Source organism: Felis catus, chromosome A3 (genome assembly GCF_018350175.1).
Source record: "Felis catus isolate Fca126 chromosome A3, F.catus_Fca126_mat1.0, whole genome shotgun sequence".
Taxonomy (NCBI): Eukaryota; Metazoa; Chordata; class Mammalia; order Carnivora; family Felidae; genus Felis; species Felis catus.
In genome coordinates, this window is record NC_058370.1 from 11,362,933 (window position 1) to 11,390,329 (window position 27,397).

The 27,397-nt window shown below is 45.7% G+C and overlaps 1 protein-coding gene across 2 annotated transcripts in view; it reads right to left on the reverse strand.

Annotated features, from left to right (window-relative positions):
* The window catches only part of PTPN1 (protein tyrosine phosphatase non-receptor type 1), a 69,116-nt gene extending 42,216 nt beyond the window's left edge, over nt 1-26,900 (reverse strand). Inside the window, exon 1 of one of the 2 annotated variants that reach the window (XM_003983386.6) lies at nt 26,665-26,900. In XM_003983386.6, coding sequence (XP_003983435.1) covers nt 26,665-26,727 — 63 coding nt within the window. In that variant the 5' untranslated portion in view covers nt 26,728-26,900. The remainder of the gene's footprint in view (nt 1-26,664) is intronic. The other variant, XM_006929664.5, reaches the window with a different exon arrangement.
* Nucleotides 26,901-27,397: the final 497 nt, after the last annotated feature.

Consider the following 27,397-nt stretch of genomic DNA (forward strand, 5'->3'; position numbering starts at 1 on the left):
CGGTAAGGAGGACAATGTACTGTGTAATTATGTAGAGAACAAGTATCAACAGGGAATGGGGGAAGCATAACAGGAAGAATTTTTATCTTTTTTAAATTATTTTTTTACATTTATTTATTTTTGGGACAGAGACAGAGTGTGAGCGGGGCAGGGGCAGAGAGAGAAGGAGACACATAATCCGAAGCAGGCTCCATCCAGGCTCCGAGCTGTCGGCACAGAGCCCAACACGGGGCTGGAACTCACGAACCGTGAGATCATCATGACCTGAGCCAAAGTTGGGCGCTCAACCTATTGAGCCACCCAGGCATCCCAGGAAGAGTTTTTATCTTGCTGATCAGTTTTATGGGTCTCAACTGAGAATCTTCAAATATCAACTGAGAGTACCTCAAATCAGATGCTGGGGAAGAAAGAAGAGAACAGGAATGGCCACTACATGATGTCAATGCTGCTCACAGAAGGGAAACCCAGTAACAGCCAAACACTAAGGGTACATAATAAAGATACTGGTATAGAAGGAAACATTACAAAACACAAAAATTCTTAAATACCAAAGGACTTAACCATTTATAAAGTCCCTCCTCAAAAATTATAAAAATAACATGTCCAGAGTAGAGAATACAAAGCTATAATTAAAAAACTTAACCAAGGTTACCAATCTAGTAGCGTCTGCTCTTCCAAACTTTTCTTCAAACACATGCAAACACAAATCATGAATTCTTTCTGCTAGTTTTTACACACAGGCTCACACTACACACGTTGTCTTAGAATAAAGAGAATCTCGTAATCCAGCCATCTCACCTGCCTTCGTTTACTCGTAGTTTGTTTTTTTAAAAAACTGCGTTTTCTGGGCATATCAATCACATCAGCAAATAGACTAAATCTGCTTCCCCCAATATTTTTGCAATAATTTAATTTTCTTGTCTTATTACTTTACCTAGAACCTCCATAACAAGGTTCGATAAGAGCTGGATTGATTAAAACAAAACTTCAGCACTTTAACAGGTTTGAGATTTAGGTTCTCGTAGCTGTCTTCTATTCTTATGTTATTACATTTTAATGATTAAGAGCTGCTGAACAAGGCCAGCTAGAACTCGATAGTTATTTTTCACCAGGGAGAGCCTAACCTCTGTCCTTCTGGACAGAAAAAGCTCTCTGCCTTCTCTCACTGCCCAGACTCTAACCTCACAATCATACCTAACTAGTTTTTCTCCTCAGGCTTTTCCCATTTGCTTGGATAAAGACGCTAATGGCTGTCATCCCCTGCTTTTACATTTTCTCGAGTCAACTACCTGCCCGACTGATGTGCTTTCGAGCTAGCCCATACAACTGGGCAAGCAGTATCAACCATCCCGATGGCTTCTCTCCTGCTCTCGTCATGCTTTCTGAACTCAGTCACTCTAAAACAACTTCCTTTTCACCCATCTACTGTTTCTTTCCTTTTTACACCCCACCATTGAAAAACCCTCATTTAGAAAATCTAAACAACACTGAAAACCAGATGACACGTGAAAATCATATGACCACTGAAAGTCAACTGCCCGTGTCTGTAACAACGCGGGTGGTGCATACCTTTTGGGTTATTTGTCCCACAGAGCAGCAGTCATGGATCGTCAGATGATCCGTTACCACCTGAGAACATTCACTCAAGAGTGACAGCAAAGATTCTCAAAGCCTCCTGTATTACTGGTACTTTCCCTATATGTTTTCTCTTCTACTTTATTTTTTTCTTAATTACAGGCAACTTGACATTTCTATCACTGTTGGGCCTTTTTCAGACATGTTGACTTTAGTCCATTCCGAATGGCACTAAATGGTTCTCTCTCGGTTAGAAACAATCCAGAGTATCTTTCAGCAGCCAGGTCAGAAACTATAAGCTAGCTTAACAGTCCATAAACAATCAGCAGGCTAGTAAAGTACAACCAGATGGAGAATTCTGTTTCCGACCTATTTATTCCTCTCACAGGTAATTGCTTTCTTAAACAGGTTTAGAGAAAACACATGAGCATGACAGGGATCTAAGATTAGGGGGAGGGACGCTCTTAAGGAGCAGAATAAAAAACTAGAAGTAAACCATCAAAAATAGCTTTTTGCTAATACAAGAGTCTATGGAAAACAATACAACTGAGTACAAGTAAAACTGAGGAAATCTGAATAAGATGGGCAAACTGTCTCAATGTCACTATCCTGCCGACTGTGACACAGTTTTGAACAATGCTACCTTTTGCAGGGGGTGCTGGACAAAGTGTACAAGGCGTTCCGTATTATCTCTCACAACGGCACACAAATCTACAATTATCTCCATAAAAATGATAATTAAAAATATGACTGACAGGGTGCCTGGCTGGCTCAGTCAGTAGAGCATGTGACTCTTGATCTCGGGGTTGTAAGTTCGAGCCCCACATTGGGTGTAGAAATCACTCAGAAATAACATCTTTAGAAAAAAAAAAAAAAACAGCTGACAGAATTAGAGACAAAATGTTTATAGTACTTATATTGTACAGTGATAGGGATAAAGATAATTTTTACTCTTTTGTTTGTTTTCCATAGTGAACATATTACTTTATAATGGAATCCAGTATAAATTAGAAATATAATCATTCTTAACAAGGTTAAAAGGAGATAGTCAAGACTTTGGACTTTTAAAAAATACTTTATAGGGGTGCCTGGGTGGCTCAGTCAGTTAAGCATCTGATTTCGGCTCAGGTCACGACCTCACCATCTGACTTCGGCTTAGGCCACGACCTCACGGTTAGTGAGTTCGAGCCCCGCATCAGGCTCTGTGCTGGCAGCCTGAAGCCTGCTTCAGATTCTGTGTCTCCCCGCTCTCTGCCCCTCCCCCGCTTGCACACGCTCTCTCTCAAAAATGAACACTAAAAAAAAATTTTAGGGGCGCCTGGTGGCTCAGCTGGTTGAGCATCCGACTTTGGCTCTGGTCATGATCTCGCGGTTCGTGGGTTCAAGCCTCGCATCGGGCTCTGTGCTGATGGCTCGGAGCCTGGAGCCTGGAGCCTGCTTTGGATTCTGTGTCTCCCTCTCTCTCTGCCCCTTTCCTGTTCACACGCTGTCTCTCTCTCTCAAAAAATAAACATTAAAAAAATTTTTTTCACATACCTTACAAAATCTCAAGGAGTAGAAGTGATGTAAGACTTCACAAATCACAGGCTTCTAGTATGAAACAAATCCTTAATTTTTAAAATCTGTATAATCCAAGGGACTTTCTAGCAATAAATAAACCTCCAGGAGTCATTACCTCAAGCGATGACATACTCTAAAGACCAATACCCTGGCCACACGTGCCTTCCCTGTGTCCTCGCAAACCGCTAAGCCACTTCTAACCAAAGGGCTCACCGCCCCTTCCTTCAGGCCTCGCTTAAGCATCCAGTGACCCCTTCAAACCAGCTGAAAGCCCCCAGCTTCAACACGCTCCTGGCACCTCTTACTTTTCTCTCGCGGCACTTCCTCCACAAGATTAATCCCCGGTGTGACTGTTACACGCCGTCTACCCCCTGTGACCGTGAAAAAGACCACAGGTCTACGCTCCTGATCACTCCTGTCCTCGTCAGTGCCCAGCACACTGCCTGGCAACGAGAGCTGCCCAATTAGGCGGTGATGAATTTCGCGCCAGCATGACTTATACAAATTTGCAGAAGACCGTCGTAATGGTTTATAGGGAAATTAGAGGACCCTTCTGGGCAAGAATAACTGTTAGGTAGAGTACTCTCAAGCGCGGAGTCCTTCATATGGTTTATTTAATTCCACAAACATTTCTGAACAGCAACTAAGTTCTATAGTTAGCAAGAAGCAAAAGTGCATGCAATTAAGGTTGACCTTGGAAAAAATACCATAAATTGCCAGCATAGAAGCCGTAGATATTGTAAAGCTCAGATCTTAACCTCTTTTGTTTCTCTTTCAACTGTGGCCTCTCTTTCCCTACAGAGGATATCACGGTGTAGTCTGACGGACAATGTGGCATTTAAAGGAGTTTCTCCCTCTCTCTCTTCTTCCACGGGGGGTGTGGAGGGTAACGCTACGTACGGTTTAACTACGGAAGGTTAAATGTGTGTGCGATACAAGTCCACGAGGCGATGTGGGCCACACACGAGTACTTCAGGTACTGAGGACACAAAGATGTGAAGACTCGAGCCCAATGTTCTTAGAGGGCTCACATGCTAGCTAAGAAGAAAATAAATATACATGAGGAACAAGAACATTACTTCATATAAAATGTTGCTAAGTATAAAAAGGAATAGCGTGCTGCAAAAAAACCACTACTTGGCACACCAGAAGCTGATGAAGTTCTGTCTAGTGGCTTTCTTTCTATAACCAAATCCTGAATTTCCCCTAGGCAGAGGATTCCTCAGGTGGACCGGGACAAAGAGAACAAGAAACCAGCTGAAGGCCGCTGTGAGAGGCCAGAGACCAGGAAGGCCTGGATGCCGAAAAGGGAAGAGATGAGGGAATGAGGGCAGTTCAGACATACGCGTAAGAACGAAGGCGGAGGGGCGCCTGGGGGGCTCAGTCGGCTGAGCCTCCGACTTCGGCTCAGGTCATGATCTCGCGGTTCGTGGGTTCGGGCCCCACATCGGGCTCTGTGCTGACCGCTTGGAGCCTGGAGCCTGCTTCGGACTCTGTGTCTCCCTCTCTCTCCGCCCCCACCCGCACTCATGCTCTCTCTTTCTCTCAAAAATAAATAAACATTAAAAAAAAAAAGAAAAAAAAAGAATGAAGGTGGAGTACTGGGCAATCAGCTGGATGTAAGGGCAAGTCAGAGAGCTGGAGATCAGGTTTTGAGTTAGTGTGACTAAGGACAGATACTTGTAAGTTTAAGTATCTACTGATTTTATAATTACCCAATGGATTTCTCAATGCAGAACCAAGAATGCTTAGTGGTTAGAAAAATAACCAAGGTTACAAGACAAGATAAAGCAGTCATTCTATATCGCAAAACATATCCTCAAAAGGCATGCAAAAGTCTACAGAAACCTATTTAACACAAAAAAAAATTTGAAAATGTATAAAATCTTAGGGGTAACCCATGGCTGATATATTCTAAAAGAATGCAGCATATCTGCACAGGTAGAAAACGACTTAAGTGCTGAACTGTCAGTAAATTAGAGAAAAATGTAAAGTCTCTTTTGGATAAAACTTGCTAAAAGCAAGATGTGCTATTTAAGAGGACAGCCTCTATGACCAGACAACCTCCTCCCCCTCTTCTCTGCCCATGATTTAAAAGAAAAATTTTTTTAATGTTTATTTATTTTTTGAGAGAGAGAGAGAGAGAGAGAGAGAGAGAGAGAGAGAGACAGAGCACGAGTGGGGGAGGGGCAGAGAAAGACAGAGAGAGAGACACAGACAGAATCTGAAGCAGGCTCCAGGTTCTGAGCTGTCAGCACTGAGCCACCCAGGCACCCCTTTGCCCATGATTATTAAGGGGGAAAAATAATGCCAGGAACTTCCACCACACGACACCAGAACGCACTTGTGACACAATCTGTAGTTCTGGGGAACAGCCACGTTCCTCCTGCAGCTCCACCTGACCCATCGTCTTGATCACAATGATGCCAGACTGCACCTTTCAGAAATGGTACATCAGGCCTTCCTTTCTGGGTGTGCGCGGTGTCCCTGTCTGCTGAGAAGGGAAATGGCAGCCATCAAATCAGGGACAAAATCTGTGTGTGAATAAGCAGGGAATCTCCAGCTCTGGTCTCCACAAGCCCATTTAAAAGTGTGAGCTGTTGGGGCGCCTAGGTGGCTCCGTCGGTTGAGCGCCCAACTTCGGCTCAGGTCGTGATCTCACAGTTCGTGAGTTCAAGCCCCGCGTTGGGCTCTGCGCTGACAGCTCGGAGCTTGGAGCCTGCTTCAGATTCTGTGTCTCCCTCTCTCTCTGCTCCTCCCCCACTCACGCTCTGTGTCTCTCTGTCTCAGAAATAAATAAACATTAAAAAAAAAAAAAAGTGTGAGCTGTTAAAGGGGGACACTCAGGCTCACCCTCTCCTCCAGCTAACAGCCAACCCACCGGCATCCTGGCAGTGTTTGGTTGAGGACAAAAGTGAGGTACAGGTTGAGTGACTACGGGATGGGGGGCGGGGGAGGATATCTGCAAGAGAGGAGAGCTCCGGAGCAAATGCTTTTCCACAACACTGCCAGGGCCAGGCCCTGCCATGCCATTCAGTCCTTCCCTAGGCCCGGCCTGCACACCGCCTTATGCTGCCAGTCCCTGCCCCAAAACATCAACTGTCTTTACACCTTAGGAAACACAAATCAAGCCCTAAGAGACCCCGGACAAGGGGCGCCTGGGTGGCCCCGTCAGTTAAGCGTCTGACCTGGTCACGATCTTGCAGTTTGTGGGTTAAGCCCCACATCGGGCTCTGTGCCGTCAGCGTGGAGCCTGCTTGGGATTCTCTCCGTCTTCCCTGCTCTCTCCCAAAATAAGTAAGCTTAAAAGAGAGAGAGAGAGAGAGAGAGAGAGAGAGAGAGAGAGAGAGAGACACACACACACCACAGACAAGCCCCACCCAAGGTTTATCCCGTCCTGGCAGCAGACAGCTTGGACTCTGAAATAACTGCAGCGGACAGTTTTATTTATGTATTTATTTTTTATTTTATTTAAAAAAAATATTTTTTTTTCAACATTTATTTATTTTTGGGACAGAGAGAGACAGAGCATGAACGGGGGAGGGGCAGAGAGAGAGGGAGACACAGAATCGGAAACAGGCTCCAGGCTCTGAGCCATCAGCCCAGAGCCTGACGCGGGGCTCGAACTCATGGACCGCGAGATCGTGACCTGGCTGAAGTCAGATGCTTAACCGACTGCGCCACCCAGGCGCCCCTGCAGTGGACAGTTTTAAAGGCTGCAAGTAGAAAGTGCACTGCACAGTGTCCTGTCCTGTCCTGGCAAGATCTCCTGTGAAAACGAATCAGAAATCAGAAATACAACCGAGGGAGGCAATGTTAATTATAATCTTTATTATTTTTGAGAGAGAGAGAGAGAGAGAGAGAGAGAGCAAGCAGGGGAGGGGCAGAGAGAGAGGGAGACACAGAATCTGAAGCAGGCTCCAGGCTCTGAGCTGTCAGCACAGAGCCCGACGCGGGGCTCGAACTCACGGACCGCGAGATCATGACCTGAGCTGAAGTCGCCGCTTAACCGACTGAGCCACCCAGGCGCCCAGCAATGTTAATTATAAAAGCCGCTATTTTGTGCAATGGAATACACAATAGAGGAGAACGAGACTGAAATACATGTAGTTTATGAAGTTTAGTCATCTGGGATTCTATAATTTCTCACAGCAGAAATAACATGGGATAACTCTGCTGCAACATTTAATTTAGAAAACCTCAAAAAGACTATAGATTTCTTTCAAAAGCAGGAGACGGACAGGGGATTCAGTTATAGACCAGAGGCAGAAACCCTGCTCAGGAGAAAAAAAAAAATGGCAACCAAAGAAAACAGGCCAATGCCTGGGGACCCCAGAGGAGAAAAAAACGGTAAGGAAGAGATTAGGCCTAAACTCCAGCCTAAGTGTGTTCCTCTCAGCTTTCATCTACCCCTGCAACCTTGAATCCAGTCTGCCTCCAAAGGCCACAGGAGTCCATACTTACATGGAGGTGAGGAGAAAAATCACTCTGAGTGCCAGCGTTGCAAGGGAAAGGATGTATCAATACATACCCATCCCCACCCTCCACGCGTGCATGCGCACACACACGTGCGCGCGCGCGCGCACACACACACACACACACACACACACACACACACACACTACCCCCTAGATGGAATCCAGAATGGTTTTTTACTTGTGAAGTCACTATTATGTGATTTTAATATTAAATAGTATGTAATCATTATCATGTACACTAATTCAATGGGGAAATTATCTGTTATATTAATAGGAATATTTCAGATGTACTCCAGATTAAAAAGGTTCCATGGGTGAGCTTGGAGCTCAACCCCTATTTATAACACTGTCTCTATAGAAAAATATGTTCAAAGTCCCAGACACCCAACTTTCAAACTTCTGAAGCAGACACATTTGTGCATTAGAGACCGTCTGTACTTTCATGCTTGGTTACCATTTTGAGTCTATGCCAGCCGGAAACAGCCATCCGAACATGGTTCCTGCGTACTGACCCAAATAAGACTGAAGGGGATGCTTCGGAGAGGAACACATTTCGAGGCACTCTCTAACGCATATGACTGGCAATGGCTTTTCCCTAGGCCTGTCGACTTCAAATGGACTCTACGGGGATATTAAAAAACCAAAAAACAAAACTCCCAAAATTCTGCCACAAACGGACCCTGTTCTTCTCGACAGACATCGCAGTTAATTTTCCGGCTTTTGATGAACACCCCTCCCAACGTGCCAAAGCATGTGCTCGCTCCTATCATCTTCTTCAACTGGCACTGGCAGATTCTAGATGCACCCTAAATACAGAGGCAGCAAGCAACGACAGATGGATCAGATAGCAGAAGAGGCCGTTTATTGCTAGCTTGCAGGCAGTCAGACTCACGAGGTACACAGGAGAGAACCCACAGAGCTTGGTTACCATGTCTGTAGCCAACACCACAGGCCCTGTATCCTTATAGGGAAGCGGCCTCAAGATCCAACATGTCGGTAATTGCTAGTGGTGGCTGCGGCAGCCATGGGGGGAGAGGGTGGCGAGGAGGGGAAGCGAGGAAGGGGGAAAACGAGACAAAGAGGACGACTGTGGGTGGGGACTCAGCAACACACAGCCTGCAACATGGGGACGGAGTAAGTATGCTCGAACCCAACACAGTGGAACACAAACGCTTACTGCTTCCCACACAATCTTCAACACGTTTTGTGAGACTCCTGCCCACAACCCCGTCTTTAAAGCTATTTCTACTCTGCTGTCAACCGTTCTACCTCTGGCCTTCAACCTTATTTATAGGCATTTTCATATGTAACAAAAATCTCAGTAAATAGGGGTGCCTGGCTGGCTCAGTCCGTAGAGCCACTCTTGTTCTTGGGGTCGTGAGTTCAAGCCCCACGTTGGCTGTAGAGATTACTTTAAAAAAAAAAAAAATCTCAGTAAATAACACTGACGGTTCGGATCTGCTGCTCTAACTGAGATAAGCAGAATGAAGGCAGGCAAGTGCTATAATCTAACAGGAAATCTCCATTCTGTTTAGACTCACTTACTCTGACAAAAGGCAACCCCGGGGCTCCAGCAAAGTAACACAGTGGACCAGGAAGAACAGGATTCCCTTCTGGTCAGGGTCAGAGATCTGCTCTGTGACCACTGAATCACACTGGGTCTCAGTTCACTAGACGAACAATCCTTGCCCCAACCCGTTTACCATAACGACCGTGTTTTAAAATAGGTGCTCTGCGGGACACCTGGGTGACTCAGGTCATGATCTTGTGGTTCACAAGTCTGAGTCCTGTGTGGGCCTCTGTGCTGACAGCTCCGAGCCTGGAGCCTGCTTCAGATTCTGTCTCTCCCTCTTGTTCTGCCCCTCCCCCGCTCGCTCGTGCGCGCTCTCTCAAAAATAAACAAACATTAAAAAAAAATTTAAAGTAGCTGCTCTGCAAAAAGTGCTCTGGAAATTACAAAACTAAGTGCTTTTATTCTAAATTTGCCTACACTCACATAAAAATTCCAGTTTAAAAGACAAACCTAAAAAAAAAATCAAATACCATAAGAAGCCAGACCAACCCTAAATACCCCTGCTTCACCAGACTAGGATGTGTCATTGCGCCCTAGGCAAGAACAAGACTTTCACATTTATTTTTATTCCCTTCCTCCTCTTCTCCATTCAAATAATACCACTCGTTTCGTAAGATCCAGAAGATGAGGGAAAAGTTGAGATCCATAAATAATAGAATAATCTTCAGGGCTGAACCAAGGATAATATGTTAAGAAAAAGTTTTAAAAACAAAAACAGAGATGTCATTTCAAATGCAAATGCTTCACCTGCCCAGAATTTTTTTTTTTTTTTTTTTTTTTTTTGCGCTGAACTTTCTGGCAAGATCAACATCTCAGGAAATTCCAAACAAATGAAACTCTAAAGGCAACTTACTTAGGAAAAAGGATCTAACTTTAGAGACCCAAGCACACAGCCCCCATTCTTGCCTCCTTCTTTACTTTTACAGAGTTGCACCAAACGAACCACAAAATCATATGCTAACAAGAGCTCTGCTTCCTGCAAGTTGACAACTCTCTGGCTTTTAATAAATGCCTCTATTTCCTGTCAGCATTGGTCAGTCTCAGCTCCCAAACCTATGAAGTTTGAATGAGGGAGACTTTCATACCACAGCTGTCGCTCATACTTGGCCAGCATGCTGGAACACAGCAAGCTACTAAGCCACAGGGAAAGTGCCCCTCCGGGGTGGCAGGGTCTGGGCACGGCCCAGAGGCAGGGCCACCCGAGGAAGACAAGGACGGATTACAGAAGAGACTTCGTTCCATTAAGTGTACCGCATATACGTACGTACGTATTAGTACGTACGTATGTACACAGGATCAGGCCCAGTGAAATGAAGTCCAAGGATCCAAGGACATACAAGGCACTGTGAGGGGGACACCAGGAATTACACACAGTTGTCACTCACAAGGGGCTTCTAATCTCACTGGGGAAGGGGGGGTATGTCAGACGCAGAAAACTAACATAAAGCGTAGTAGAGAAAACAAAGTCACATGTGGTTCGTGTGGTACTATAAACTTGATGTCTCCCTACCAAGCAGTTTCGAATTCATGAACCTTCTAAACAGCATAGCTCATCTATTGGGTCGGGAACTACTTTTGAGTACTTTCTATACATCAGGTGCTAAAATGGGTATGAAAAGATACAAATGACTGAGACAAAAGCAGTCCTGCCCCTTTGGAGACTTGACAGATTACCTGAAAATAGGCAAGCAATAAGCAAGCAGCTACAGAACCATGGATACAGTTACAGTACAATCACCCAAGATGCTATGAAAGGGAAATACAGGGGCCATGGGAAGACCTATGAGAGGTTCCTAACTTGGATCCGGGGAAAGGGGAAGTCAGGGAAAGCATCCAAAAAGAGGATGCCCAAGATGTGACTGAAGGGAAGAAGTAGGATTAGCAAGGGAGAAGGTTCTAGGCAGAAGAAACAGTGTATGCAAAGGCTCTGTGAGGGACAGAGAGCGTTACCATTTCAGGAACTAAGGGGGTTCTGAAAGGCACACCAGAGTGCAAGAATGTGTCGTGCATGCCCCGAATCAAGGGCCATTACTACTTCCTGACTAACTGAGACTGCCCCCGGAAGAACAAGAGTCAGATGGGGGGGGGGGGGGGAGGGAGACACGGGACGACCCCCTGAGGAACTTCCCCAGCAGAGGATAAGAGGAGCAGCCCCAGAGGGAGAGCCAGGACTAGCTAGAGACAGAGAAGCTATTAAAAGGAGAGAAAAAGGAAATAAGACAGAGTTATGGAAACAGGGATTAGAGAACATTCCAGAAGCAAACAGGTCAGCCATGTTAAACAGTACTATGATAAGGATGCAAAGACTCCACTGGATTAGCAACAAAGAAGCTAAGAGTGACCTTCTCAAGAATTATTTTAGTGGCCTGGCAGGGTGGAGCTCTAACTTCCTGGAGTAGTAGTGCCTGGAAGGTGAACAATGGACACAGTGACCTATTTATTTCAAACATTTCCACTGGAGAAGGAAACTAAAGAGCAGTGGCTGGAGGGACAGTCCCAGCTGAAGAAAGCCTCAGAATGCTTAAAAGTAAGAAGAGCAATACAGAGGGAGGGCTAAACTGTGACACTAGACTGTTAGGGCAAGATGCCTTGACCAGGTGAGAAGGGAAGGTGTCAGAAGGTGTGCAGAGCACAGACACGAGGGTGGCCTCAGATAGGAACAAAGGCTCCTTCACCTCGTGAGACAAATGAAGTAGAGAGGATGGCAGGTAAGTCTCAGATCTGATGGCCCGGAGCTGAGAGAGACAGGCCTGAGGCTGAAGACGGGATTTCTAGTGGCTCAACCTCTGAGACCAGGACAGTTTCCCCACACAGATTTTCTTCAGTTAGCACTTAGGAGCCCGGGCACAGGGAGAGAAAAGCTGGTCCAGGGCTACAGCTGGTCACGGATGTCAATGGAGAGCAGACAGGCCAAATTGGAGGGACAACTCCAATAATGACAACTGTACAAGAAGGGAAGACAGGGCTTGGGGCTGGGGAGGAGCACCTGGAAACCAGATGAAGGAGAAAAGCCAGAGGCAGAGGGTGTGATGGAGGGTCAGAGTGGAGGCTGTGACCCCCAGAGGAGGGTCTGGGTTGGATGATACGTCTAAGGGAGAGCAGATCCCGAGGCCCAGGACCCGCCTACAAGAGGAAGGCAGTGACAGGAGAGGGACATGCAGTCCCCAGGGATGAGGTGGGGATGTTGGGGGGACTGCCCAAATGAACACTGACATGGCCCAGGGGAGACAGCAGCCTTGGAACGTAAGACATGTTGTGACCCAGGTAAATTAAGGGGAGGAGGGAGGGATGCAGAGGGACCCATTTAAAATACAACTAGCATAATAAAGGCAAGTAATTAAACAATTCCCCAATATGGCCATTTATTGACAAGGAGGAAAAAAGCTTGAAGGACTCCTACGATTAAGACACACACATGGGGCGCCTGGGGGGGCTCAGTCGGTTAAGCCTCCGACTTCGGCTCAGGTCATGATCTCACGGTTCGTGAGTTTGAGCCCCGCGTCGGGCTCTGTGCTGACAGCTCAGAGCCTGGATGGAGCCTGCTTCGGATTCTGTGTCTCCCTCTCTCTCTGCCCCTCCCCAACTTACGTTCTGTCTCTGTCTCTCAAAAATAAATAAATGTGAAAAAAAAAAATCCCCCCCCCCAAAATACACACACACCACCCCCCCGCCCCCAAAACCTCCCCTCCAAGCCAAGTGCTTTCACGTTCCTCGGCAAATCTGAAGACAAAGCAAAATCAACAAACCAGGGGTCACATCCAGTGTCTAGACTTCTATATAAAGAATGCCTTTTTATAATTCTTTCTCATTCACATCTGTCTTAAAAATGGTTGCTTCCCTCCCCCTGCCTTTCAATATTTTGGTCATATAATGGCTAGATCTTAGTGATTCTGTTGAGAGGCTTGTGAACTATTCTTTTCATATTCCATACATCTACTTCTGCTCTGTACATTCTACATACATGTACGTGATTCCAAAATAAAACAAGAACGAACGAACACACACACACACACACACACACACACACACAATCATCCTGCTCACGGTTAAAGAAAAAATAGCCAAAATGTCTTTTTATTCTACTTTGCCATCTATTGATAAAGGAAACGCTCTTCTTCTTTAAGTAATCAATAATAATTTTTTTTATCAAATCCAGGACTACTTCTGCACGTAACCTTCACAGCTAGAATTACAAGGAAAAGAGGGAAGAGGTTTCACAACCATAATGGTTTGCAGATACTAATTCTGACCGCTTCTATAGAGCAAGAAGGGTGTAGTAAGTATGTGAATGACAAACAGGCAGCAACCAGTAAATCCCCAGAATTTCTCAACATGATTGTTTTCATGTTTAAATTTAAGCAATCGTAGTCTCACAATTTGTAATCATGTCCAAAATGTTTAAATGCCTAAAAATTAAAGCCTACCACTTAGCCATTTAAAAGGAGGATAATTATCAGAAAATTTATGTTATTTTATAAGGTACTTGACTTGAAAGAATCACCCAAAGCCATCTGTGTACCAAAAACTGCTAATAAATAGACCACATAATGGGATGAGCCAGCCAACATCATTAAAAATATCCTTTAAAATTCACAGTGAATAACTGAGACCTTTATTCTCATAGTATCAGCTGCAAATCAGGGGTCTAACCACGTATTTTCCGTTCATTCTTAGTGAGTCAGGCCCAGACTTAATTCTTCTGAGGAAGCTTTATTATGCCTGTTAAAATATATAATAATTCTGCTCTCTATACAGACTGACGAGGCTCTGCATACACTCTTTACACCAAAGTTACCCATCACTGCAGTGAACACTGCGTTGACCTGCCCACTAAGCGCAGCACACTGAGGCCAGTGCTCTCGGGCCATAAGCTGATGGCAGGCAAACCCCACCCCCACCCCCACCCTCACCCCGAGGAAGAGAACTTCACTACACGGTGGCATGTGGTCAATGGCATGATGTAACCTCCACTATTCCACCCTATTAGAAGGGTTCAGAGGCGATCAGCACAGTCAAGGTAAGAAGTAATGGCACAGGAAACAGAACAGAAGGGAGAGAGGAAATATATGGGGGGGGGGGGGGGGGTGGCACACAAACGCACATGAATTGTGTGTTGGAGATGGAAGGAGGAGGGTTAAAACCGAAGAGGAAGAAAGTTAAACATGTTCCCATGCTTTCAAATGTAGGTAATGTAATACTGAACGGGAAGGAAGGGCAAGAAGGAGTATGCCCAGATTAGGGGTCGGGAGAACATACGGGGCTCACTCCTGCCTGCTCTTGGGATCTCCACTTAGACATTACTTTTATCTTTTATCCTTGCCTGACAACTCCTCCATCTGTGTTTTCCTGCTCTCGGTCTGGATTGGCTACCTCTTCCTGAGCGTGGCCTGGGCCTGGGTCAGCGAGAGCTCTCATCGCTCTGAACTGGGATTGTCCCCATTCAGCCCCTTTGCTGGCCGGACTATTAAGCTTAAGGGCAAGAACCAACTGTATCTTGGTCAGTGCTTATCCTCACTGTCTAGTGCAGGCCCTGGCACCTAGTAGCTGTTCATGTATTTGTTTAATGACTGAATGAATGGACTCTGCCTGCAAGGAGCTTACAATCTAAGAACAGAAGAGGAAATGAGGGTGCACGAAACGCTTTATGGAGAAATTGGCCTTCGGGTTACTGATTTTCATTTCACTAATACAGAGAAGTATAAAATGGCTAATGCCATCACGTCACATGATTTAGGAGTGCTAAAACACTGACCTGGTCTTGGGATCTCCTTTTGGGATTCAGCTTTGGGGGGGAAAGGTACAAAACTCAGAACAAAGGCCTTGACTGTTTCCAAATGGTAAACAATCCATTGCTTGCTCTCATTTGGCCTCTACAACATACCTCTACGGAGTAAAAAAGATGCTCAAGATGGGTCACAGAAAAAGCATGACGTACAATACAACGTGTCCTGCTGCTGCTGAACAGGGCTAGAGCCCTTAGCAACACACGTTCTTTGTAACCGGTATATTTCTTTTATTTTTATGATGGCTACCATTTATTTCATCCCTTGGTAGAGAAACCATCTAATCATGAGTTCAGACACATGATAAAACGGTATCATCCCTGTCCAAGTCACAAAACGAGTCATTAAAAACACTTCTTCGATTTCTCAATGCAAGCATATTTGGGCAACTCATTCTTTTTATCAAGTCCCATAGGAACCACCCAATTTCCAAGTTGCTCATCAAAAATAGTTCGTGGAAAGAGCTGAACATGGGACGAAAATACACTTACATTCATTCACCCAAGGTGGAAAAAACGGTGGCAGCTTCCAACTTCCTCAAAATAGCAGAAGGGGGCTAAAGATGAAAAGGGAAAGAGGAAGGGCAGGATGAAGCACCTGGTTTAAGATTTTATCCTTAAAAGATTTTAATGTCAAGGGCACTCTCCTGGGCATTTTCACACTAGTCATCAAACTTTATCTCTGGCTAGCCTTCCTGTGCTTTGATCTGCACCTAATGATAATGTACCAGCTACTTGGCAAGGCTAAACTTTTTAAATCATCTTAATTCTAATATTAATATCAAATGCCAAGAGAAAAAAAAAAACAAACCAACTTGGACTAGAGGTCGCAAACCCAAGCACCTCCAAGGACTGGGTGGTTCATATAAGGGAGGACAGCGTGACCTGCCGTGGAGCTGCGGTCATCTGAAGGACACACACGTCTGGCCAGCGGGAGTGGTCCCCCTCAGCCCAGCAGGCCACGGCCGAGGTAGGCTCAGACAGTGTAGTCTCCAGATTTTTCAGGAGAAGACCAGAAATTCAGATTTGTATGTGACTTCTCCTGATTTAGAAATAATGACAAAAAGTTTAACTTTTTTAAGGAAAAAACCACTGTGTGGACCAAGCAAAACAGGGCTGTGGGTGGCTAGTCTGTGACAGGTAGGCAAGAGGACAGAAAACGGAGTAACGGTCTAAATCTACAGACTATCTCTTCCATGTCCTAACAGATCAGGAAGCTTCGCACAATTCCTCGTCTCTCATGGCAGCTGTGCGCCAGCGTGAGCGTGGCCACAAAGCTGCTGCCAAGCTGGATACGGGACACGGGAGATCCGGCAGAGAAGAACATCAAGGCTCCGACACCTAATTGTCCTCCGCAAACGTTTCCTGCTATTAAAGACCAATTGGTGGCGTGCCACATACGGGACTGCACGTAAAGCACTTTGCACGCTGCCTGGGGCACATAACGGAACCCAGTAAATGTTGGCTATTTACTGGGTTTTATTGTGAATGAGGAGAGAACATGGATCAGACTGTGCGATTCTCCTTGGATGGGTGATGTTAGGTCCAATTACAAAACCCAATAATCCTTTTTAGACACAAAAAGAATTTCTAAGGAAGCAGTCTCTAAAGAAACGACATTCATCAACGTGGTAAGCAGCAATTTTATAAAATAATCTGATTTACGCTCTCACAGGGCGTTTCCATTACTTTTAAAGACGTAATAGTGGATTTTTAAAGTTTTAATTTGAGCAAATATGAAAATTTAAAGATCCATCTCACCATTAGGTAAAGGGGAGCACATAACATATAAAGCTGCCAAATCCGGCAAGAGTAGGACACGAAGCCCCAAGTTTTCCGGAAAAGTTGCCCCATTCTCCTGGCTCCTCATGTGACTGTGCAGTTGGAGAATGCCAGCTCCCGGTCATGCTGTAAGGCCATCCGGTCTAATCACCACATTTTACAGATTCTGCGTGTACCTCTGTCAAGGCCCCACAACAGTCAAAGGCCTACCGAGAACCCAGACCCAGGAGTCTTTTTCCATTACCTCACAAATCCCGGGGGAGATGTATGTTCAGGGCGGTTGGTTAAGGGTGGGCAGCAGGGCAGCTTGGGACTAGAGCTTGGAAACACAACTGTTCTGTGTGAAACCGACCAGCACGGGAGGCAGATCTAAGGCCCAGCCCTTAGGAGCAAAACATCCTATCGACCGCGGGGGCAGGGTGGGGAAGGCTTCCGACAAGCAGCCACTCGGAGCCGTGCTTGCCTAACACATCTCACAGTCCGTCGTGGTCTTTTGAAAATCCTCTAACATTAACTGTGCCCTTCTGGCCACCGGCTTGGAGCAAGAGCCCCAAGCCTCTACAAAAGAATCTAATTCACTCACCGGAGGAGCAGAGATGTATGTCCCTAAGCAAAAGAATCAATGATTTTAAATAAGGTTACTAGGCTTCAAACTGTCCAACTTCCAAAGTCCTGAGAAAATGTTTTGTGAAATGCAGGCCAGTGGAGAATACAGACTGTGTCCTACATTCAAAATTTGTCTTTCTAGAAAGCATGTTTTAATGTCAAAGGATATAAAGCAAGCTGTGAACAGAGACTAAAATTAGCTCAAACCACAAATAACCTAACATACTTATCACTTCCTTATGATCAACCTACAAAAATCAAACACTAGAAGCATTTACAAAACTAGGGGTGTGATGCTAATTTACCCCTTTAACTCCAGCTGTAGCCTTTCCTCCTTCTAAAACAGCCCTGACTTGTAAACATGACTAAAAAATGACATTTTATTAATTTGAAGGCAAGTACGAGGGAAGCCATTAGAGCTAAGTTTTGCCCTGTAAATAAAACAGCCAAGTACCGAGCTGTTCTTAAGTGGTTAGAATGGTAACCACCTCCTCAAACTGAAGATAGGAAATTTTAGATGACGGACCACACCCATCTCCAGCTGCCTTTCGCACCGAGAACTAGGGACACACCAGCTCCTACTTCAAACCAAAGCTTGCCTCCATCTCCTGAAACCACTTATTTCCTACTTTCAAAAACAACAGCTTCCAACAAACAAAGTCGGTTGGGAAACACAAAAGTTTCTTGTCATCAAGTAGTGGAACAAGTTGCAAAAGGAAGCGTAGTTGACAAATACACATTCGCAAAAAAAAAAAAAAAAAAAAAAAAAAAGGACTCGGTTACACTTCAGCTTCTTTTACCGTCCTCCTCTCTGCACGATGACTATGCTCTGGTAAGTTTTCTGGGGAAAATACAAGCTCACAAAGGATGGAAACAAGTGGTCAAATAAAGGTGAGTGCAGGACCTGCCAACCGCCTCTGTCTGTGGCGCACTGAATACACTGTCACCCAAAGTCCCAGGAGCATTCTCATTAGCAGGCAGGATGACAGGGGAAAGACCCGGGCAGACCTGCAGCAGGGACAGATGAAATAAAATACCAGTGGTGATACTGATATTCCCAGGGTATATTGAGAAAAACTGTCAGTAGGATGTGAAGGAATATTTAATACACTTAGAAACAGTACCATGATGGGTACACAAAGGACTCATTAAAACCCAGCATCACAGGGACGTGGGTTCTCAAGGAAGGCGTAACAGACATGACCAGCTTATCCCTCAGTGTGGCTACATCACCTGGCATACTAGGAAGGGATTGCTCCGGAAATGTGGCTTTGGGCTTGAAAACCTGGCCTCGCACCCCTGGCCTTCACCCCTTCACCCCACCTCCGAGGACGATCAGAACGACCCTGACAACAGGGACGTGGTATCCGCGTCGTGGAGAAGAATAACGGCAAGGCTCCTAACTTTAAGACGCTGTTAAAATGCAGTTCAAATCAGAGGAAAACCAACGGGAATCAACAACCAAGAAGCACCAACAAAATCTCCTCCCCTCAAGAAGACCACAAAGTGTCTTGTTCGAGGCACCTTCTCTCCAAGCCACACGAATATCTACGATATTTATGGATATTTATGACCGAGTGAAGGCATTTCTTTCCTTCACCCTTGCGGAAGCAAACGAAGCCCTCTTTGAACACTGAAGCAGTACAAAATCTAGAAGATAAATATAACCGTGACAAATGTTTAGCCATCAAGGGAATTTAAAGCTGATTTACCACATTATGTTAAATGCAGCTTGCCTATTTGCTCTCTTGAGTGAAGTTATATTCAGAAATGATTTCACCCACGGACATTTTTAAGTAACCTCCTGTGCTTAAGAGAACTCCAACTTTTTGGAATAATGACTTGATGTTTGCTTTCCTGTAAGCCATCTACGACAGTGTATCATTTTCTGAGTAATCAGTCCTCATCAGAATAAAAACTAGCTAAGCTGTTTAGTGAAACTTACTGTGGCAATTTTAAAATGAGATTCCTCAAAAGGAAGAGATACACCAGTAAGAGATCCATTAGGTAAGAAAAGTCGGGGGTGGGGGGCCATTTCATGAGAATAACAGCGATCAGGAAGACTTTTTCCTTCTCCAATCACTAACTAACACGTTTTAAAAACACAATTTTGGAAACCTAGTTTTGCTATGCTCATCTTATCTTTGCAAGTGGTGTCGCTTGCCCACAAAAGCCACAAACACAGTCGAGGCTTTTCCTTCTTCATCTGTAAAAGAAAACATGTCTCACCCAGTCTTTGGGAAGAAGCTTCTGCAAGTAAGAGAAGGAGCCCAGGACACAAGCCAACGTGGGCCCGAAGGTTTACTTCAGCAAGTGGTTAACCCTCAATTAGGATCCTGAATTTCCTGGCACAGTACCAGATGAAGAGTAGTAAGGAACACATGTACGTTTCCGGAGAAAATACAGACCTTAACTGTCACTTTGCTAACAAGCCATGTGTACTTTGTCAGTCCACATGGCAGCTTGTTGAAGCACCAATTCTATCTAATTACCAAGGACTATCTGCGAAACCTACCGCCTTGCTAGAATCATAGATAGCATTCAAGAACTGCAAACTGAATCATGTCACAGTTTTTTTTTAATACCAGAAATCATTTATTAAGAGTTACTATTTTGTCTGCAGTGTGACTCGTCCGCATCAATCAATGGATTTGGGGAACTGGACTTTTCCTCGGCTATTTATTTCGAAGAAAAAAAAATCTACCACGTGAAACTGGAAAGGTCCAGTTTTCAGACATTCACAATTTACAAACTGTCAGTAAGACACTCGTGATTATGTCAAGCTGCCTAGTTAAAAGGGCAGCAGCTAGGAAACTATGAAGCCCACTTCTACAAAGAATTATTTCTAAAATGCTGGAGACTTAGGTACTTTCTTCTCAAACATGGCAGCTGTGTAAACTATCATACTATTCAAATGAAGTTTAGACCACATGTAGGTTTCTTTCTAAAATTACATCATAAAGGGCAGCTACTCTTCGCGTACCTAGCTGGGGTTGAATCTTTCGTAAATTCTCAAGAATCAGTTCCTCTATCTCTTACAGGAAAAACCACCCAATTGCTACTTAGAGAAAAACTGCAAGCATATCTCTTGTGTCAGTGCTACTCATTTTCCCACATCACTAGTCAGACGAACCTTTCTTATTAAAAATGCTTAATACCTCTTGGGAAAAAAACAAAGACTGAATTCTTCTGAATCTCCAGCTATGCTAACAAAACTCCTATAAATTTTTGAGCCTAACTGTGCTCACCAACACCCACACACCTTACAAAACTGAGTAACCACTGCAGCGTTTACAAGGATTACTTCAGGAACATTAAATTCTCTTTGTGAGTACACTGAAGACTTTTATTACTTGACAAAACTCAGATCAGTTAGGCCAGGATCATTTTTGACAAAGGAACGGACTAAAGAAGAAAGGAAGGAGCCCATTTAGCATCTTAGTGACAGAGCTGGGACCAAACAGAAAGCAAAAGATTAAGCTACTCTCCCGGGCAGAAGGGTGGTCTGATCAAAGACCAAGAATGTTTGCCTTTACCATTTACACTTTGAAAAAAAAAAAAATCAAAGACTTCATAAGGGATGTTACTTTATGGAGAACCGTATTTGATATGCCATAATCAAAAATACTTTACAAACCAACTACACGCACAGCCCTTCTAGAAGGCACATGAGAACAAGTCAAGAGGGAGGAGGACAGAGTAATTCAATAAATCTTAGATATTAGCACCTGCAATTTTCCCATTAAGTTTGCCTGAGGGCAAGCGCAAATTCGTTATCAAATGTAAAGTTCCTGCTAAAGAAGCTGGCGGGGTCCGCTCCTCCTAGGGAAGAATTGAAGCCTTTCTTCCAAGCCACCACCACAGGCAGTACTAAATTGCCTCAGGAGGCCGTACCTTAAAACTGGTGATTTTCTTCTCCAAGAGTGACCTCTGCTCCTAGTACTAGTGTGGGTAATCTCATTGTTTCTATCATTCCTTCCCCACCTAGAATGGGAGTTGGGAAACATGTGCTGTTCAGCTTTATATTTTGCCAGGGCCTGGCAAAGTGCTGCCAACCAATTTAATCCCAACATTTCTTAGGCACTTGGTGCCAGGTACAGACGATGCCAAGATGAGTGAGAGCGGGGAAAAGCTGACCTCAACAGCGTGGACTCCAGAGGACACAGGCCCGGATAGAAAGAAACAGTGGCTTTAGATGAGGCACGTATGGAGCTGTCCGGAAACACACACACACACACACACACACACACACAGGTGAGAGAGCAAAATCCAAAGCAAGGAGGCACACGTCTGAGCCGGGCAGCGCAAGCCAGACTGTGGGAAAGGCAGCCTGGACAAAGCGGGAAGTCAAGGCGCACGAGCGGAAGAGGAGTCTGAAGGATGCTGCACTCCTGGTGTGGCTACAATAGAAGGTCCAGGGAGAGGATGGCCGGAACCCGGCTGCCATGCTACGCAGTCTAGACCTTACAGGGGTCAGGAAAGCCCAAGAAGCAGTTATGCAGAGTGACAGGCTAGGGTCTGTTTTAGACACAATTACTCTAGTGATAACTGCGAAGAACATACACGGTCGGGACAGGGGCGGGGAGGAGGTGCAAGGAGACCATGAGGGGACCGTACCAATGCATGACTGGTTTCCCTCATTTCTGCAGTGTGAAACTAGAAACGACAGGAATTATCATAGGCAATATTTGAGAACTCAGACCACTGGGATAGTAGGAAGGACGCCATGGTGACCAATCCACGCGATGCGGTAGAGGGAATCGAGAACTATCCCCAGCATTCATGGATATTCAAAACACGCACATCAAATGACTGGTACCAAACTACATTGTCTTGGAAACAACAACCCAGCTAGACTTCCCATTTTCCGGAAGAAGGACCCAGCGAGGCTTCCCATCTTCCAGAACGTGGGCAGCCGGAGGAAGCACACCCAGCCTACTTGTCGGTATTGTTGGTTACAAATTAACAATTTGACAAAGTAACAAAAATGAACAAATAAACATGAACACCGGGGAGGACTGCCAGCTCGTGCAAAGATATGCATGGGCTCAGGCAGGCTGACAAAAAAGTACCTGCAATTCAAACCACAGCATAGGACACAAATCGCCAAAAGGATTTAAATTGCAATTTAAAGGTCAGAAAATAGGCCATTCAAAAAGTGGGGGGAAGGGGGGCGTGAGAGGGGGGAGGGAGAAAAGGCGCAATTATTTCAACACTGGATAGTCTGAAAATTTCTTCGAAGACATTTTTAAATGTACCTTTATCATGAAATGCAGTATACACTCAATTACATTATTCAATCCTAGGCATTTTTACAGGTTTGGGGAAGCTGCTCATGTCGAAATGCAAATGCAGTGCCCTCCCTCTCCCCATCCATGAGAGATGCGGCAAATGAAATGGCTGTATTACGGCGATGGCCCAGCTGCCTTTTCAGAGCCTCCTGATACAGTTTACATACTTCCCAAAGTACCAAAGTATACCTATAAACACGCCAGGGATGCCAAAGAAGTAATGATCACAAAGCGTCCTCTCCTCCACTATTTCTACTTGTGCTCCCCGTTAATTTGAGTCCAGACAATGACAAAGGTTTTCACACCATTTCCAAAGTGGTGATCAGACACCTAAATTTAGTTCACTCAAACCAGGGCTACACGAGAACATTTAGATCTGATGGGTCACTCAAGATGACTAGAACTTCCCAATCTCTCCGTGTCACTTCCGTTTGTCTTTTTTTTTTTTTAAGTGAGTCATGGCATATAGATCTTTCTCCTCTACACAAAATACAGTTTTTCTCTGAAGAGAATGGTATTTACATAAAAATTATTGGCAAATTGTAATATTCATCATTTTGGAATTTAACAATATAAGCTGCATACAGCAGTAGGAATTTTAGTGAACTACTGTTATAACATGGTTTTAACCTAGTCAGGCATTAGATCGCATTTCATAATGAAAGCAGCTATAAAAACAAATGTCAACTGAAGAGTGGCCCATTTTACAAAGCCTGCCTCTAACATGGAATAAATCTTGACTTCAAGTCACGAGCTACTGTTGCAATCTTCTTTATCTGAAACAATCAAATCATTCACGCCGGAAAATGGTGAACAGAAATGGTGTCAGAGAATCAAAGAACGGGAGAAAAGACACACGGCAAAACACCTGACCCAAACCTTAAACTACACACGGAGGACCGCTTATTAGCTGTTTCATTCATTGCAGCCCTCTCCCCTCTCATTCGAGCTCCCAAAACCAATCCCTTTTCCCCGTCTGCAGTCTCTCTGCTCTTCCGGCCAGCCAGCCCACCTCAAACTCCGGGCTCCCTAAGTATTACGTCCGCTGTTCAAAACAGACAATCGCTTAAATGACAGACGACACGTTTTAAAGCCATCCACATAAGCGATCAAAGCTGATTTTCTATAGATACTAAATGCTTATTGGTACCTGTGCTGTCAGGATTGACAATTAAACACTCATTTCTGCTCAGTTTATCAGGTTGAGCAGCACAGAATCCTTGCCCGAGCGTTTGTTCTCTGAGCAGCCACATTCCTCCACATTCAAAAGTCTACTTCGCTCTTTGTTCTTTTCCCAATTGCTTCCAAGTTTTTGCATCTTTTGTTTTAGTTAGGAAAGTATAGTGAGAAATAACCGCACTGCCTCACTTACAAAGTTTTAAGCCAAAATTGCATATTATTTTTCTCATCACAACAGACCAACAAGCAAGCTCAAAATGACTTCGTGTAAGGCTACCCTCATTGTGCCATGCCGTAAAATATTAATTTTTTTACTTCTATTTTCTACCAACAGTAAATACATTTTTCTGAATGCTTGAAAATAATGGCTTTTGGTAAACTGACACATACTTTGGGAACTTTGCCACTTGAGACTCAAGGTCATTTGTATTCTATGTTTTTAAAAATGCTACAGTTGCCCAATAAAGAGCCGCCTCCAAACTCGAAAAGGAGCGAAGATTCTGATTTCAATTTTAGAAAAGAAAAATATCTGTCTGGTATACGTGAGAAATCCTATAGCAGACAATTCTCTAAAATAAAAAGAAACCACCTCTGGGGCGCCTGGGTGGCTCACTCGGTTGAGCGTCCTGAGACTTCGGCTCAGGTCATGATCTCATAGTTCATGAGTTCAAGCCCTGCATGGGGCTCTATGCTGACAGCCCCGAGCCTGGAGACTGCTTGGGATTCTGTGTCTCCCTCTCTCTGCCCCTCCCCCCACTCATGCTCTGTCTCTGTCTCAAAATAAATAAAAACATTAATTTTTTTTTTTTTTTTTAAAAGAAACCACCTCCAGGAATGTGCAATCCACGAAGATGCTGGGAGAATCTCCACACGCTGCCATTTGACTAACTCCTGGTGTTCAAAAGTGGTAGACTAACATACAAACAGGGAGGGAAATTAACCGAAGACCAACATGCTTCAAGCTGGTGGCACGCATAACACAGTACTGACAATGCTTGGGTGATGGGTTTCCCACTCTGCCCTAAAACAGTAAGAAATGAAAATCAACCAAGAACTTTTTATAACATGAATCTGTCGTTGCCAACCCAGTTCCACTACAAAAGATTTTCCCCAGCGCTTCCCGGAGGCCACCTCCACTTGTGATGGGCTGTGTTACAATCAACACTTCAAACTAACAATTTTTTCTTTTAAAGCCACTTGGGATTCTACTGCATTGAATGTGATGCAGAAAACCTGTCTACACATTCTCGAAGTCACTAGTGGAATTCATTCAATTAACTCAGAGACCAGACAGAATACAAATTTTCTATATTGATTCCTCATACGTATATAGATTACAGTGGTTATAAATATTGGTCTATCAGAAGTTAGTATCCATTACAGTCCTAGTAAGAAGAATCCTGTCAAATAAGCTTGATGCAAATCCACATGAAGCCAAGCCTGCCAAAAAAAGGCTTTTGTTAGTCAAGCATACCAAAGCACTGCTTAAAGCTTTTTTCCTTTTTAAGTGGAGCTCAAAATAGATTTTAATACTACCAGCTGATGGATCTTACAATTTGCCCTTTGAGCCTATAAGCTGAAGGCAGAATAAACTGCATTCTCCCTTTACACGAGTAACAAAATCTCTCTATTCTGTCCATCGCTCACTTAAAATGCCAAGGGTGGTTTTGGTTAATCCTCGCAACCCCCGCAATGACATTTCATCGGGAGCACGTATTTTCCTTACAGGATTTAGCTGCTTGCGGAAGCAGGCCCTTTCGTGTTGTCAATGGGATGCTGCAGAGGCAGGTGAGATCCCACCTTCCTAACTTTCATTTATGAACCACCCAACCCACAAGGAAATGAGGACTGGGAAGACTCAGCCATGCCAGAGAGGAGAAGACGTCCGTTGGGGGAAAGAAGCGGTTTTAGAGAGGGCAGCAACGCTGCCCTTCCCTGCCTGGAAAGGTATTTTATTTTGGCCCAAGAGGAGTGGGTATTGCAGGCCTTGTGGCTGAAAAGCGCTGTAGCCAGATAATCTCAGGGTTTGCCGCTGCTTCTCACTCGGCTCAAAGCTGGTCTGCTCCTCGGACAGATCCCCCCTGATCCCCTCCGAGGTAGCCCACCCACCTTCCGTGCAGCGGCTCTACCCCGGTATGCGGTGGTGTTTCCTTCACAGCACTGGCCGCAATCCGAAATTATTTGCTCGTGTGCCTGACGGCCCTATTCGACTCTCAGCTCCGCGAGAAATAGGGTCTCGTCTGTCTTGTTCTGCAAATACTACTCCCAGGGCCATGCCCAGCATGGAACAGGCACGTCAATTCATGTCCACTAAATGAATGAACGGGAAGGGGGAAGGGGACTGTCATCCGTGGGACCTGACACACACCGAGACCAGGGGAAAGGAAATGCGAAGGAGGGAGGGGGGAGTAACCCTTTCCCCCCGGGAGACAAAGGAAGAGAGCCTGGGGTGGTCCAGTCTGGAAAAGGAAGTCGTGGGGGTGTTCCAGCAACCCCAGGGGACAAAGAGTGGCTAAGCAGGGGGGCGGGGTCAGGGTGCGAGGGATTCGCGCTGAGAACACAGACCGGCGGCCTCCAGGCTTGAGAGGTCAGCCGGGCAGGAGGATATGAGGTGGGTGGGGGGGGATCAAAGGGGTTTGTGAGGCCCGGGAGAGACGCAGGCCCACCCGAGGGACAAAGAGAGAGGAGGCCGGCCTCCGTCGCCGTCGGACCGAATCCTCAAGCGGCAGGGCCGAGGCGGAGGGCGAGACCCAGAGGGAGGACGGGGCCCGGGGGTCTGAGGGGAAGGTTCACGCGGCCTAAGCGAGGGGCCTGCCGCGCCCCGGGGCGCTACCCCACCTGGTAAATGGCCGCCCAGCTCCCGGCCTTGTCGATCTGTTCGAACTCCTTTTCCATCTCCATGACGGGCCAGGGCGGCTGCTGCGCCTCCTCTTGGGCCCCCTGCACGGTCTGCCGCTCTAGGCCGCGCCGCGCTCTCAGCTCCGAGCCCCGCGGCAAGCCTCGACTCCCGCCGCTACTGCCGTCCTGGTCGCCGCTGCTTCTTCATGTCAACCCGGCAGCCGGAAGTACGCACCGCTCTGCCGCAGGCTCCGCCCCTCGCGTGAGAGAGCCAATCAGCACTCGAAAATCTCGGCAGGCACTTCCGCGGGGCGGGGTCGGGGGGAGGGGCTGGGGAAGTGGCCTCAGCCCCGCGAGATATCCAGCAGCGTGCGCTCCCTCCTTCCCCCCCGCCTCCAGACCTGGGGCTCGGGGCTTGGGCGTGGCGTGCGCCCGTTGCCTAGGCGACCCCGGGAGTCCCGCCCACGGAACGTGCGTTTGCCAGGCCCCAGTGGAACTTGGGTTCAAGTCTCGACGCGGCCGGTTGAGTCAGAATGACCTTGAAGTAGTCATGCATCTTTCCTGCAGCGCCAAGGCCCTGGCCTTAGTGCTGCAAGCTGGAGTATGGGCCGAGGGCTGCATGCCTTCCATCTCTAGGCCAGATGTCTGCCCCTTTTTCTGAGGGTACGCGCCTTGTCTGAAACGCAAGATTTCTATTTGAAGTCTCCTAGCCTGGGCGCTACAGAAATGAATG